Source organism: Schistocerca piceifrons, chromosome 1, assembly GCF_021461385.2.
Source record: "Schistocerca piceifrons isolate TAMUIC-IGC-003096 chromosome 1, iqSchPice1.1, whole genome shotgun sequence".
In the NCBI taxonomy this organism is placed as follows: Eukaryota; Metazoa; Arthropoda; class Insecta; order Orthoptera; family Acrididae; genus Schistocerca; species Schistocerca piceifrons.
In genome coordinates, this window is record NC_060138.1 from 1,068,148,927 (window position 1) to 1,068,165,560 (window position 16,634).

The window sequence follows — 16,634 nt, forward strand, 5'->3', positions numbered from 1 at the left end:
TTCCCGTTACAATCAAAACGATTTTTAAAGCGGAATTCACGTGCCAGTTCAATAGAGTGACCCCAGATTAGCCTAGTGCAATGTATGCATTCACAGTGACGGAAAAACTCAAAGAATAACCAGCACTTCAGAAGTGACAGCGCCACCCTGGCCCCCACTGACTGGTACCGCCAAGAATGCAGCGCTACAGAGTCGCTGCTGGATTTTGGTTTATTCTTCGTGTTTTACTCTCGCTGTTAATACATGTCGATGAAACAGGGAACCCTCAATGGCATGGGCTTGTAAACTTCCGATTTAAAAATCATTTTGTTTGGAATGGTAAACAAACCGAGGCTTTCTGTGGACACTGAGCTTCGCACGAAAGACGTGACAACCATTATTTGTTTGGTCTGACTCCAGTTACACAATGTGAAAACAAAATTGTAAATATCTACCGAAATACCAGAGAATACGCTCCTGACGTATCTTAGGAGAGACAACCAGTATAGACTAGGAACAGCAGAGGGCCAATAACACTTCCTTGTGAAACACTAGGTATCACTGTGGTTTTACTCGATGACTGTAAACTAGTGCGTGCTGGGTCCTTTCCGACAGGAAATCACGAATTCAGGTCACACAAGTGAGACGATGATACTCCACAGGCACGCAGTTTGTTTAGAAGCCGCTCGTGAGGAACGGTGTATGGAAATCTGGAAATATACAATCAAATTTGAGACCACCTGTGGATAGCCCCCGTTATTTCGTGTGAAAAGAGCTAGTTGTGTTTTACAAGAGCGATGTTTCCTGAACCTATGCCGACTATATGACAGTAGGTCGTAATTCATAATGTTCGATTGTACTGCAAACCGACGTCAGTGATATGGGTCTGTAATTTAGGGAATTCCTTCTATTTGATTTCGTGAGTGTTCTTGTAACCTGCAACTTTCCATTCCTTAGGTAAGGGTTTTACAACGAGTTGGTGGTTGTATATGATTGTCAAGTTAGGAACTATTATATCGGCATATTCGGGGAGGACTTCAGAATCTGGACCACAAGACTTGCTTTACTAAGCAATTTAAGCTGCTTCACTACACCGTGGATATCTATTTCTGTGTTATGTTGGCAGCTGTTCCTGATTCGAATTATGAAATATTTAATTCGTCTTCTGTGGCGAAGAAATTTTGGAAAACGTGTGTAGGAAGACGGCCTTAGTGGCACTGCCATTGGTAACATTTCCATTGCTGTCACACAGTGAAGGAACTGTCTCTTGCCGCTGGTGTACCAGAATCTTTTTGGATTTTTCTGTCAGATTTCGACACAGAGTTTTACTGTGAAAACTATAAAAAGTATCTTGCACTGAAGCCCACTCGAAGTTTCCAGCTCAAGTACAGCAGCGCCAATATTGGAGATATGCGTTCTTTTAAATTTGGCATCCTTTTATCATTGCTTCTGCAACAGTGTTCTGTTGTGTACGACGGGAAAAGTGTTCCGTTTCTTACTAATTTACTCGGTATAAACTTCAAGACCCCACCAGATGACAGAGTAACTTCTACGTTAGATGGGTTTCCACAATCGGATGATGATCATAATGTCTGGTTTGTGGGGCGCTCAACTGCGCGGTCTACGGCGCCCGTACAAAGTCCCAATTTTTACATAGTACAATCGAGCCACTGTTACGAATGATGATGGAGATAAAATGATGAGGACAACACAAGCACCCAGTCCCTGGGCAGACAAAATACCCAACCAGGCCGGGAATCGAACCCGGGACCCTATGATTCAGAAGCAGCAGCGCCAGCCACTTCTTTTGTCTCATTTTGTTCGTTATAGTTCGTTGCAATTGTTCGTGGCCGACGTCCTCTGACGTCCGTTGAAGTTCATTATTGATCCATTCACTCACTTTTTTTTATTACAGAGGGCAGCTAAGCCTCTGATGGAACACGCTGAGCTACCGTGTCGGCTGCCACTAGATCACGAGCTGCGTGCACAATCGGGGTACGACGATAATTAATTAACTTACGCGAAACATTATGAATAATGCGGAATGGTGTTAATGGCCCTAAGCAACATGTCCTGAATGTTACCTCTTTAACTCTTCTCTAACTCTTTACTATGACACAGCTATGAAATCAGTCACCAATTACAATATCTAAAATTTATTCGAGTAATAACGTTATATTTTGCCAGGATTTATGATTCACGGTCTCAAGCAACAGTTCAGATTAAGAATCATCGTTAAGTGTTGGCAAGGTTTGGTGAACAGTGAGCATTTTAAGAGGATATGCTGCGATCTTTCAGAGACACACGATGTTTTGTAGTAGGTAAGCAATGAATGCATGGCACTGAACTGATAGTGAATGAAGGTAATATTATTAGTGGGGCAGAAAGACCATTGCGTGGGCAGCCACTTCTCCTTGAACTAGCGAAACTTTGCGCCTATCTGTCACGTGCGTGAAGCTGTTGCAATGTACTCTTAGCGTGAGATGCATCGTCTGCCGTCGAGCCGTAGAGCTCGTGGTGGCCGTTCGTCACTGCTGTCGGGCGTGTGTTCTACCTACCTATCTACTCCCTATCTCCCATTTGAGTAATACGGTCTGTGTTCTTCCACTGCATCCTAAAACCAACTCTTAATGTTCTGCGCGTTTGTGGTCTCACTCCTTTTCGTTCACCGACCGACTTCCAAAAATCAAGTAGTAGTGTTGTTCTCTACACCTCCAGCCTGTATGTTCCATGTTACGTGACCATATCTCTCTTGATGTCTGCGTCCAGGGACTGCACTGTTCGTAGCTTTTTCGCGCCTCTAGTCTGACTTGTGTACAAATCCCCGCTTTGCCACTATTATGCTAAAACAGCATTATATTTCTTAAGATCTCTCTTCCTCCTTCTCCAGTCTACTTCTTTAGAGTGTTTTCCCATTCAAAAAGTGTGACGTAATATCTAAGTCACCGCCCATCCACCACTGATGGTTCAAATGGCTCTAAGCACTATGGGACTTAACATCTGAGGTCATCAGACCTCTTAGACTTAGAACTACTTAAACCTAACTAACCTAAGGACATCGCACACGGCCATACCTGAGGCAGGATTCGAACCTGCGACCGTAGCAGCAGCGCGGTTCCGGACTGAAGTGTTTACAATCGCTCGGCCACAACGGCCGGCTCCACCACTGATAAGACGTTTTCTTCCCATAGTCGTGATTTCACCACCGCAGGAATAAAAAAGGAAAAATAGGTTCCGTTCTTTTTGAATCGTCTGGGAGAGTCAGCCACATTATTATAATGTCCCAGCTAGCAATGTTTTTTGGTAAGCTTGCGCTACCACACCTAAAATGATTGCCACAGTTTTCATATCTCAGGCAGCCTGAGTAAAAAGAGGTTACCCCAGTTAGTGGACCATAGGCCATCGGGCCTTATGTTATTATTCTACCCAGTATCACACCGTGGAAATGCATGGACTACGACCCTACTTGGAGGGAGGCACTGATTTGAGTGGATACTGGGGGAAGGGGTAGAAATTGAAACACAAATAAATGAGTTAGAAGCTAATACAGTGAGATATATTTCGAAATTAGCAGAGAACAGCATCCCCTTAACCGAGGGCAGCCTCCACTCATGTAGGCACATTCACAAAATAGCATTCATCTACTGCGACCCAAGTTTAACTGAGGACACCTCAGAGAGAGAATTCGGCGAACCTTATCGCATGGCCGACGCTGCTGCTCTCTCTTATTATCACGAAGTACTCGGGATCGCCAAACGACCAAAACGGTGATCGAATCGAGCATTATTATTAAACCGTGCCTGAAGTCACGAACCGTTAAGCTTAACAGTCGCTTTGCGGTGCTTGCGTATGGACAATTGGTGATGGCAGACGATGTGGCAGGTAGTGGGCCTTCCAAGAAGACGTTCCAGAATGGCTGGAGTGGCAACGCTTGGGTTCAAAATGGCTCTGAGCACTATGGGACTCAACTGCTGAGGTCAGTAGTCCCCTAGAACTTAGAACTAGTTAAACCTAACTAACCTAAGGACATCACAAACATCCATGCCCGAGGCAGGATTCGAACCTGCGACCGTAGCGGTCTTGCGGTTCCAGACTGCAGCGCCTTTAACCGCACGGCCACTTCGGCCGGCTGCAACGCTTGGGGTTTTCTTTTCTTCTTAGTTGGTCAGCATCTCACACTAGTGTGTCTACACCTGAAGAATGTAGTTCCAGTGCCTACTCGTTTGGTAGTCAAGCGGCTAGCTGTCGCCTGCTGGGCCGTAGACAAGCTGCTTGCTTTTCGCTCCAGGAGTTTTCTAGCCTGGCGCAACCTCGACCGTTGGAACTGCGGGATGTTCTGCGTTCGTACGCGCCTCAGTTTAGAGAAGTCGCTCCGTTTATACTTCAATCTTTCTAACGGCCACCGCCATTTTCTGCAACTTATTAATTCTTCTCAGAATGAAGGCATCATAGATCTGTTTACTGATGTAGGTTCCTGTGTATGTAGGTAATTACTACAACAAGGTTTCTTTCGTTTCTGTAATTATTTAGCTGATTTAATATGCAGTTGTATCCTTAGATACTTCGAAATAAAATTTATATGCAAATTATGATAGAGCAGCGGTTTGTGCATCGTCGAGAGGTCCAGAATCCATCACCTGATTTCACATTCATTAATTACTTCTAGACGCATCCTTTGTTCCCTGCTTTATGCTGCCGCCCATGCTCTCGCAATTGCTGTAGCCCATACGTCTCTACAGCGAAAGGACTTTTCTCCGGACTTCCTTTCGTCAGTGTCGTGTTTTTGCTCGTCCAATCTCAAACGCCTATGTTGTTTGCGGGCAGGGCTGGAGAAGACAGTGGCGGGGTTCGTATTTTTACCACTGTAGCGCGGTGTGGGCGCGTTGTCCAGTGTCGGGCAATGCCGTGAATTGCACCAGTCCAGCTCGCATGGCCGCTTTTTCGTCACTGTGCTTCACAAGCGTGCTCCGAAAGACGAGGATGAGCGGCTCCCGACGAAGTACTTGTTGCATCAGTACAGCACTGCCTCGTTACCATCTGCCACGAACTGCCTGCTGTTCATATTTCTACACCTCCAGCACCACATTCCCAGTGAATAAATCACTGCTATCCCCGACCTTGTGATTCTATGTGTATTTGCTATACCCTGTCGGTCACTAGCGTCTTCATCTGTCCTATCTTTGTTCAAGGATGATAGCTAGTAGGCTTTTGGCCCCCCTCAAAATCCCTCATTTGCCGGTGACACTATTTCATTGAATTTAAACCACATCTGGTCTATGCTTAGTTTGTAAGGACTGGAGATTTTCCCTTAGGAAGTTGACAAGTGAATTTTTATCTGCTTTTTTAAAGTGATATACACTCCTGGAAATGGAAAAATGAACACATTGACACCGGTGTGTCAGACCCACCATACTTGCCCCGGACACTGCGAGAGGGCTGTACAAGCAATGATCACACGCACGGCACAGCGGACACACCAGGAACCGCGGTGTTGGCCGTCGAATGGCGCTAGCTGCGCAGCATTTGTGCACCGCCGCCGTCAGTGTCAGCCAGTTTGCCGTGGCATACGGAGCTCCATCGCAGTCTTTAACACTGGTAGCATGCCGCGACAGCGTGGACGTGAACCGTATGTGCAGTTGACGGACTTTGAGCGAGGGCGTATAGTGGGCATGCTGGAGGCCGGGTGGACGTACCGCCGAATTGCTCAACACGTGGGGCGTGAGGTCTCCACAGTACATCGATGTTGTCGCCAGTGGTCGGCGGAAGGTGCACGTGCCCGTCGACCTGGGACCGGACCGCAGCGACGCACGGATGCACGCCAAGACCGTAGGATCCTACGCAGTGCCGTAGGGGAGCGCACCGCCACTTCCCAGCAAATTAGGGACACTGTTGCTCCTGGGGTATCGGCGAGGACCATTCGCAACCGTCTCCATGAAGCTGGGCTACGGTCCCGCACACCGTTAGGCCGTCTTCCGCTCACGCCCCAACTTCGTGCAGCCCGCCTCCAGTGGTGTCGCGACAGGCGTGAATGGAGGGACGAATGGAGACGTGTCGTCTTCAGCGATGAGAGTCGCTTCTGCCTTGGTGCCAATGATGGTCGTATGCGTGTTTGGCGCCGTGCAGGTGAGCGCCACAATCAGGACTGCATACGACCGAGGCACACAGGGCCAACACCCGGCATCATGGTGTGGGGAGCGATCTCCTACACTGGCCGTACACCACTGGTGATCGTCGAGGGGACACTGAATAGTGCACGGTACATCCAAACCGTCATCGAACCCATCGTTCCACCATTCCTAGACCGGTAAGGGAACTTGCTGTTCCAACAGGACAATGCACGTCCGCATGTATCCCGTGCCACCCAACGTGCTCTAGAAGGTGTAAGTCAACTACCCTGGCCAGCAAGATCTCCGGATCTGTCCCCCATTGAGCATGTTTGGGACTGGATGAAGCGTCGTCTCACGCGGTCTGCACGTCCAGCACGAACGCTGGTCCAACTGAGGCGCCAGGTGGAAATGGCATGGCAAGCCGTTCCACAGGACTACATCCAGCATCTCTACGATCGTCTCCATGGGAGAATAGCAGCCTGCATTGCTGCGAAAGGTGGATATACACTGTACTAGTGCCGACATTGTGCATGCTCTGTTGCCTGTGTCTATGTGCCTGTGGTTCTGTCAGTGTGATCATGTGATGTATCTGACCCCAAGAATGTGTCAATAAAGTTTCCCCATCCTGGGACAATGAATTCACGGTGTTCTTATTTCAATTTCCAGGAGTGTATTAGTGCTTGTAGCTCTGGTTCTTTCCCAACACAGCTACGACTATTTACGACCATTATACCTTTGGTTGCCAGGTCGACGCTCATCCTGTGTTTGGCGTGTAGCGTTTGAGCCTGGATTCGCTTCTGTACTTTCCAGAGAGGCTCTAGCGTAAAATACCGCCTAGCCCACACCACACAGCCTCCGCTACCCATGTAGCTGCATTAAGAAATCCTGCGTTTCCTCGTAGTAACCTGATACGTTCTTACAATGCAGCTCTAATTTTCATTTTTCGGCTTTTCTTAGAGAATCGACGCGAAGAACGACGGTGACTTCACGAACTAAAAAATTGGTGGAACTACTCAGACCTATTAATTATTTTCAAGCAGCAATTCTTAACATTTCACGACTTCACTTAGCAGCTTTTAATTACCAGTTGTAGACTTCATAGGCAAAAGTACCTTCTACGAGAAAGAATTGTTATTCTGGCTCTGCGGAACAGTTATGTTTCTTTGTCTCCCTCGTATTATAGTAGGAAATCTAACCAGTTTCATTGTCGAGATGAAGGTCTTCATGTATTGCTTTAATAGTTCCAGTTGTGACGCTTTCTCTTTCTTCGTTCTTGTACTGCAAACACAATACAACTTAAATTAAAAGATTCGAGTGAGTCATTTTTCCGTTGGTGTTCATAACTGGACATACAGTGCTTAGTAAGGGGAACGCGCCGTAACTTTGGTTCGAAATTGCTGCTGCGATAGGGTAACAAGAGAAGGAATCACATTAGATCACCTGGCCACCTCCGTGTTTGAAATGCCTGCAAAATGTATTGGATGACTTCTGTCATTTTCATTGCACCAACTGCCAATACCGTCCTGGCTTCATACACACAGCGGTCTGCTGTTCAAAGACTACCCTGGAGCAGGTTTTCATATCGTGCAGATTCGACAACATCCCAACTTCAGTGTGCATTGCTTTAAGTTTGGCAGAAATATTATTGATTTTTGTTGTTAATACAAATCAGATTATTTACAATGACGATGGAAATTCTGCTGCTGGAGGGCCCATCTTACTTTCGCAGACTCTAGCTGCTTGGTGTGGAGTGAGACGTGCGGATCACGCGGCAACTGCTGGCTCTACGACATGGCCCACATGCGTCACGCCCCAAATATCTTGGCGGCAGGTGAGTCATAACTAAAAGCTCGAAGATTTCTTGTTTGCTTCAGGTAAGAACTATCGGAAAGGACTTTATAGAGGTAATATAGCAATCATAGGTCAGATCACAAGAAGCAAATTAAGAACAGGTGTGAAGTGGGTAACAGTACGGACGACAAAGGATAATAGCGGACTTAAGGGGTACTGAAAATTTACTTGAGAATTGATCGAACTGTCCAAGGATGTACTGCCGGCTCATATTACCAACGGGCACAATATTGTGACGATCAGACATGGCACCATCGACAGGTGCGCTCATGGTATCAGCCATTCTGTGGATTTTTTGAAACGCCTCGACAGCTTCAGGGCGAAAGACTTAAATATACTGGTCAGTTTTCCAGTCGTTTCATTTTTCAACAGAGTACCTCTACTAGAGTGTTTAGAACTCATTGGTCAGAAATATGACGAGAAGACTACCGACCTTTTCAGGGAAATCCTGACCTCCACGTGTTTCCAGTTTAGTGGAGAATACTAGGAACAAACGGAAGCAGTCGCAATGGACAGCCCACTCTTCCCTGTAGTCGAGAATTTGTATGTGGAATACTTCGAGGAGGAAGTCCTGAAATCCTCCAAATGAAAACCCACGTGTTTTATCCGCAATATGGATGACACAGTCGTCATATAGTCCCATGGAAGGGACAAACTCCTTGACTTCCTCACACATTAGAACTCCATATATCCCCTATAAAATTCGCTACGGAGACTGAATCAGAAGGAAGATTACCATGCCTGGACGCCATTGTCAATAGAAGAGCTGGGCCACGGTGTGCATTGGAAAAAAACGTTCACTGACCTGTGTTTGCATGCAGACTATTTCGACCACCCTTCGCAGAGGAATGGGGTACTAAAAACACTGGTACACAGGACGCGAACCATTTCAGACGCAAAGAGTCTGTCTCAGGAGCTGGAACGCCTCAGAACTGTATTCCGAAAAGCGGGTATCCAGACTGGCAGATTATGCGGGCTCTCTGCCCCGCCATAACAGTACAGTCTGTGGAGATGGAAGAAGTTACGGAGGATGAGGCAGTCATTGCCTTTATACCATACGCTGGCGCCATATCGGAAAAATTGGACGCATATTGAAGATGCGCAGAATAAAAACTGTCTTTTGCCATCCAATAAAACACGAGCATTATTGGGAAGGCTCAAAGATAAACCTAGTTTTGCGGAAGGCCGATGTATACCAAATTCCATGTCAACATGGGAAGACATATATTATAGAGTGCGCACCGTCGAGGATCGTTGCCGAGGACACCAGAGGCACACTCGCCCGATGTATCCCAACAAGTCAGCGGTCGCAGAGCACTGTTCGTCCGACAATCGCGTCATGGAATACGAACTTACCGGATTGTGGCACAAACTTTCAAATACTGGAACAGTGTCGCTAAAGATACCAGGGACGATCTCATCAACCGTGACTGCGGCTATAATCTAAGCAAGGCTTCGTTCCAGCGCTGAGTTTAATTAAGAAGACTCTCAGCGAACACAACGATCTGGCGACCGCAGCGGACAGAGACCGTACATCAACGCCATCACAGACGCCGCAACTGCTGACCCGCGGACACGGGTGGACAGCGGACGGAAGGGTTTTCGGGGGCAAGGGATATTAGTTGGCTGCGCGCCCCCAGCAGTTCAGTTTGTCAGCGCACCTGACGATGGCGGAATGTCTGATTGCCGAAATATTGTGCCCGTTGGACACTATGAACCGGCCGTACACCCGTGAACTGTTCGATCAATTAACACGACGGAAGAATTTGAAGAATCACAAAGGGAGAATTGGCTATCTGCTCCCTTACGTCAGAGAACGGTAGATGCTGAATCTTTTAAATTAGCGAGAGGTGTATTTCGATACATAAGGGGAATGGACGGTATACAAAGTAACTGGCACAGCTGACTGAATCACAATAATGAATGTCATTCCAAAACTTTAGGTACTCGTGAACACAATGGTGTGTGGGGACTAGGCCACTTGTGACGAGTTAAAATATAAAAAGACTGGGAACTGACAAGGGAACCTCCCCATCGCACCCCCCTCAGATGTAGTTATAAGTTGGCACAGTGCATAGGCCTCGAAAAACTGAACACAGATCAACTGAGAAAACAAGAAGAAGTTGTGTGGAACTGTGAAAAAATAAGCAAAATGTACAAACTGAGTAGTTCAAGGAAGATAGGCAACATTATGGACGATAGGAACGCAGGAGCGCCGTGGTCTCGTGGTAACGTGAGCAGCTGCGGAACGAAAGGTCTTAGGTTCAAATCTTCCATTGAGTAAAAAGTTTAGTTTGTTATTTTCAGTTTATGTGACAAACTCTTATGTTTTCATCACTTTTTTGGGAGTGATTATCACAGCCACAAGAAATCCTAAATCGGGCAAGGTAGAAGAATCTTTTTACCCATTCGCCAAGTGTACAAGTTAGGTGGGTCGACAATATATTCCTGTCATGTGACGCACATGCCGTCACCAGTGTCGCATAGAATATATCAGATGTGTTTTCCTGTGGAGGAATCGGTTGACCTATGACCTTGCGACAAATGTTTTCTGTTCCCATTGGAGAGGCACGTCCTTTCGTCTACTAATCGCACGGTTTTGCGATGCGGTCGCAAAACACAGACACTAAACTTATTACAGTGAACAGAGATGTCAATGAACGAACGGACAGATAATAATTATGCAAAAATAAAGAAAGTAAAATTTTCAGTCGAGGGAAGACTTGAACCAAGGACCACTCGTTCTCCAGCTGCTCACGCTACCACGGGACCACGGCGCTCCTGAGCTCACGTACTCCATTATGGTGCTTATGTGGCCCATTGACTACTCAGTTTGTATACTTTGCTTATTTTTTCACAGTTCCACACTTCTTCCTGTTTTCTCAATTGATCTGCGTTCAGTTTATCAAGGCCTATCCACTGTGCCAACTTATAACTAAATCTGAGGGGGGTGCGATGGGGAGATTACCTTGTGAGTGTACAGAATGCTCACATGCAAAGAATTCTTCAGCATTATTACAGGAACCACTTCGAGCCATTCTGAAATGGGAGGACAGGCAGTCGACAAGAAATAAGTCACTGTGCTAATGGAATGCATTACGAGGACAGATGTTAATGAAAATGAGCTATATGTCATATTGGAGTGCCTTTTACAGTAACTTCTCCTCTTGTAACCCTCTGCGAAAGACTGAATTGTATAAATAGTAATTACTGTGTGTAAAACGCGTAAATGTATAAATCGCCGAATGACAGAAACCTAAATGTTTACATTAAGCAAGTTAGATAGTCTGTTTGCAAAATAACTCTTACATAAGCTAATATTGTGCAGTTAATGGAACTAAGTAAATGGCTATATGGTATGCAGGAGGGGACAAATCCAATCCGTGATTACTCGTTGGTAATAGGAAAATAACTGACATGTGTCATGTGAGTAGGTTGCTCAGCTTTGAAAATGAAATCCTGCATAGGCTTGGCATTGTGAAAGCAGAATTATTCGTTATATTGCACTCTTCTAGTATATATCTAAGGCTTCATACTAGAAGTGACATAAAAGTGAAGATATTACAATAAGTATCATACTGAGTAAGAGCACAAGTGGAATGCGTTTTTATACCCACTGTTGTTTGGTTTCCGCATACTAGGACAGAGTGTCATGAATAGCGTCATTGTTTCGTAATATTAGTTGAGAATTTTGGTTATCACGCTTACGTTGGGCGTAGTACCAAGTACTGGTCACTGATGCGGATGCTACCGATCTTTCACGGGATCTTTCCTACGCAGACTGTGTTAGAAATCGTCATTATTACGAGCATCACTTTTCAAGAAATCCCTAGGAATGAGACACCCTTGAAATAACTAAAGGGGCTGATCCCGACCTCCACACTCATTATAAGTTGTGTTCGTTTTCTAGTATCTGTGTAATACTAGTTAAATGGAATATGAAAAAATTCAGCTTACGTACCTTTCATATAAAACGCATTATAATTAATTTCTCTACTAATCTCTTGAAAGTTCTGGCATTCCTGACACATTGCTTAATGTAGAACTTTTCCTGTTCTCGCCGTAGAAGTTTTAAAGAGACGTGCACCGACAAACATGTGAATTAGTTTACTCAAAGACTTATGACGTCATATCAGAACGCACTGATATAGATGCTATTGATGTATCGTGGCATATTTTCTGCCCAGACTGTATAAGAAATTGTCATCAATACGAACGTCACTTTTCAAGAATTTTATTACAAAAGAGGTACCCTTCAAACATCGCAAGCGGCTGCTCCCTGACTGCAAAGTCTTTATAACTTGTGTGCGTCTTCTAGTATCTCTGTAATCTGCAAGCCTCGAGAGTCCTTTATGCTTTTGCGAGCTCCTAGAGTGTTAATTAATGTTGAATGTCTTTTAGTATCAACAAGAAGAGCGAGAAGTGCGGGCGCGGACGGTCTGTCGGGGAAGGTTCTTGTGAGAAACTTAGTGACTAGATTTTTCAGATTATTATTCATGGTGTGAGTTTGTTTATTTTGGAGGGGGATAATAAGGAAGGTGGATAAGTTAGTGGAATTTAAACTTGTGTTTGTTTATTCAATGTCTTCTCATATTGCAACGGTACTATCGCGTCCTCGTCAATACGGTATCAGAACGTTTAAGTTCTACCACTGTAAAGACGGAAGATCCGCGATTCGGAATGTCAGAACTGCGCAGTAAGTAGCGGCAGGAACACCACCACAAAATCACGCAGCACTAACACTCCAAACCATCGACTCTCGGAGAGAGATTTTAACCGTGTTCAACCCAGTGGTAAAGTATCGAACTATTTTTCTCCGAATCATACAGTTTGGGGGAAAAGCAGTGAGAATAATTACTTTTGTAAACCTTTTATCAGACAAAGCCTGTTATAACAATAAACGGTTTTGCTTAATAAAACGGCCGCCAGCCCAAATCGGGCACAGTGTCTACCATAAAAGATTAAGTCAATTTTCGACATTGAATAAATAACTACTTCCATTTACTACGGTCACTTGGCAATAAATACTATTAATCCCACTTTCTGTTACTTATGGAATTTATCACTATACTTCAGTAATTATTTAAAGAAGACACACATATGTTTCAACAAGGATACATAAAAATATTAAACTTACAGCTATCATTCATATGACCAAAACTATTATTTAACACGACTAAATTTCATTTCTTTAGGACTGTTATTTGCTATCGCTTTACTAGCACCAATATTTGTCTGGCTTCCTCTGACATGGAGAAGCAACACGAACAATTACTGTTAAGATTGTTGCAGTTAAACAATTATGCTACTTTACTTTCAGAAATACTATTGACAACTTATCCTCGTGGCCATGCAAAGCGGTGGCCCTTAAACTGATACATGCAATAATTATTTTCAGAATTTACTACCAAAACAGTACTATTGCCAGTAATTTACTATTATTCAAGCTTCAATAAACATCAGGATACTCGGAATAAATTCGTTTAGGTAAGGACCCTACTGAGGTACATGACATAGGAAAATCACGGTTAAACACAAAGGTACATTTAACACTTATATTCCACTGATTGAAGATGGATGGTTCACACTGTGATACACTTCTAAATAAAGTACTTTGCCTGTTACTGATGTCGAAGGTGGCGTGAGGCGGTGCTGCGTAATAACATTGTGCAGGTACGGCTCTTGATGTACATAGCTGCCGTACTGCGCCAATCATGTGGAACACGTCCGAGGCCAAAAACCCAGTCTTGCAGGTAAATTCGGGGCCTCTAGTGCTTCACCAAGGTAATACGTGTTCACCATTTGTAGGGCAGCTACCGACTATATCAGCCACTTGTGCGCCAAATCTCACTCGCGCGCCCCACCACCTTTTCCATTCCACCACACAACGGAGTTTCGTTCTACCTATGATCCCTACACCTTTTCAGTTTGCACTTCTGCTTACAAAAACCCTAAGTATGAACCATATACAATTGCATGACAACATATACATACAAAATTCACATAATTAATTACAGTTGTACTTGAAATATTACATAATTATTTACAAAATATGTTTTAATACATTTATTCCACCTACGTCAACGAGGTTATTTTAAATAGATAAACTACACTTAACACGAGGTTACTCTTGTTATAGTATTTTCTTAATTTTTCGAAATTATTATGGAACAAAATAAAATTTCAAAACATACAGATTAATGGCAGTATTATATTTACAATAGCATTACAATATATGGAGTTATATGGAGTGATTGATGATTGGGGCAATAATATGAAGAGGTAAGTTAGTTTCACTTGTAAATAGATAATTTACACCAAGAGGATGTGTAGTAATATTATTATACACACTGTGTAATAAGATCATTTCAAGGGACCTAGAGTCAAGTATTTTGTGGGTGTGCTGTACGTTTTCCAGTCTTGGCAAAATTAAAATGATTTTATTTTTGGATTTGCGGAACGCTTGATGAGTACCATATATCCACAGGTTTCCTGTTTTCGGGCACGTTTCTGGACATTGGCGTGTGGTACTACGCCAAGGACGTACGGTTGTACGACGAGGATGAGAATGTCGGCGGTGGAGAAGACCGCGACTTGAAACTTTCTACACTTGCCGCTGCACTGTCGTGAACACAGCCTCTCCAGACAGATGATATTACTTCCTGAAGGACGCCTGCCGCACTGTCACTGTCAACGAGAGCGTGCTTTTACAAAGTCTAGGGTTTCTTGGAAAGTGGGTTCCCAAATCCCTTCCAGACTTTGAGGAAAGGTAATGATGTCTTGTGAGCTGATGGATATCACGAATCGATCCTGTAACGAAAAATTTTACGTTGTGACTCCCTCAAAAGACTGATGTTCTGCCCTTGTAGTACCGGTCATCTGGAAGCGGGCTTCCCAGCTTGCTTTCTAGACAAGCAGACGTGGATTCAAGGGAAGAGTCACGCATGTCAAGGTCCACTTCAAACAACAGTTCAGTAAATCAATTTAAATTTTTGCACACATCAGCTTCCAAAATTTTTCAAACTTATTTCATTAATGTAGCGTATCAGCTAAGAGTGTCAACGGTGGCCAGAAATCTACTTCATAGTTGCTTCCCTGAGAGACAGGCTGGTGGACTGACCAGCTGCAGAAAGCAGGGGGATATTCCAAAAATTATGAAAAAATGTTATGCGGTTCCTGATTAAGTACGGTCTACATGGCACAAATTTTATGGAATAGTGCCCATTCACAGACTGACTACGTCTCTGTGACAAACAGCAAATCCGTCATCTTGTAACAGCACCGTTTAAATTTTGATTCTTAAATTCTGAAATAGCCTATTAACCTAACCTTTGACGTATGCGACCGTTACCCAATGGTTAAGAGGATCAATTCTGGCAACGGAGATGTTACAACCAGCTTTGGCTATTTGATAGTATTACTCTCGGCAAAATATTAGCTTTGATATAGTCAAGATCACTGAGAATTTGCACTGTATAAAATAATATATTCTCATTAAACACAATGGAAGATAAGTACCACATTCGTTTACACAATTCATCATGTCTAATCTCAGCATACTTCTAGTATGTCAAAATTTTGTCACATGCTATTATACTGATGGGTACCATCAGTCCACTCTAAAGTCCGATGGCTGGTGCAGTTGTCACGAACACATAGCATCGGAACTTAGTACTTTTATATTTGCTATTTTGTAAAACCAAGCGTTTTTTGTCATTAACTGCTATAATGATAACGATTTGCTGAGGATCAACCCATAGTGATAGGGACATTTAGCATTCTCGACACTCAGCAATCGGTCGTTTTCCTATTAGTGACGTGTGTAATTGACTCATCTCTGGGTAATGGATCAAGGATCCCTTACCTTGCCATCCTAAAAGACTTTTTAAAAGAAACTAGAAAATGTTATTAATTATTACCAAAAAAGAAGATAAATAACATGAATTTAATAAGAAATAAAATTACAATGTTTTGTAGGCAAATTCACTCTCATTCCAGTAGTGAACTGTTTCTGCAGAAATATTTTAGAAAAAATGATAGTACATCTTAATAAAAAGGAAATTATTTTCACAGATGAATTGTTTTGTTTTTTGTTTTATACTCAGTTGTAATGAATCTCTTCTCTCAAAAGTTATTGTGGGCTGTCAAACAAATATTCATTGCTGGTCACCTGTTTCGCAGCACAGTGTAAACTCACTCACTTACTTCATTGGCCCCTTTGGTTTGCCTTTGTTTCAGTAGGTTCTTTTTGCTATCGATTCTGCTACCTTCCAGACAGTCGTAATATCAGCTCACTTTAAAGAGAGAGAAGAAATACATCAATCTAGTAACTATTCCATCCTTATCTCTACCATACTATTGATATGGAACACATGAAACACCTCATACTTTTAGTATATAAGCTTTTACAGCAAGTTGACATTTATATACTAACCTCCAGGTCAGTTAACAAATGTAGATACTAACTTAGTCCACTAAGAATATCTCAGACAGCAATGTACACAATTACGAATAATGTTGTTCCCAGAGAGAAATTTCAACAGAAACAGCCATTTTACTCTGTCATAAGGTTTGTTAGTGTACTTAAATAGTTATTGCCAATAGGCTAGTATAATGCCTTCTCGTTTTTATTGATATATAGTTCAGGATCTGCAATGCAGGTATTGATTACTCATTAAATAATGCCAGAAAGAATTC

The 16,634-nt window shown here is 43.5% G+C and overlaps 1 protein-coding gene across 4 annotated transcripts in view; it reads left to right on the top strand.

Moving 5' to 3' along the window:
* Nucleotides 1-16,009, top strand: part of LOC124797735 (solute carrier organic anion transporter family member 74D-like) — a 139,434-nt gene extending 123,425 nt beyond the window's left edge. For 3 of the 4 annotated variants that reach the window (XM_047260808.1, XM_047260810.1, XM_047260812.1), the window contains 2 exons: nucleotides 7,816-7,917; nucleotides 14,425-16,009. In XM_047260808.1, the coding sequence (XP_047116764.1) occupies nucleotides 7,816-7,917; nucleotides 14,425-14,567 (245 nt within the window). In that variant the 3' untranslated portion in view covers nucleotides 14,568-16,009. The remainder of the gene's footprint in view (nucleotides 1-7,815; nucleotides 7,918-14,424) is intronic. The other variant, XM_047260809.1, reaches the window with a different exon arrangement.
* Nucleotides 16,010-16,634: the final 625 nt, after the last annotated feature.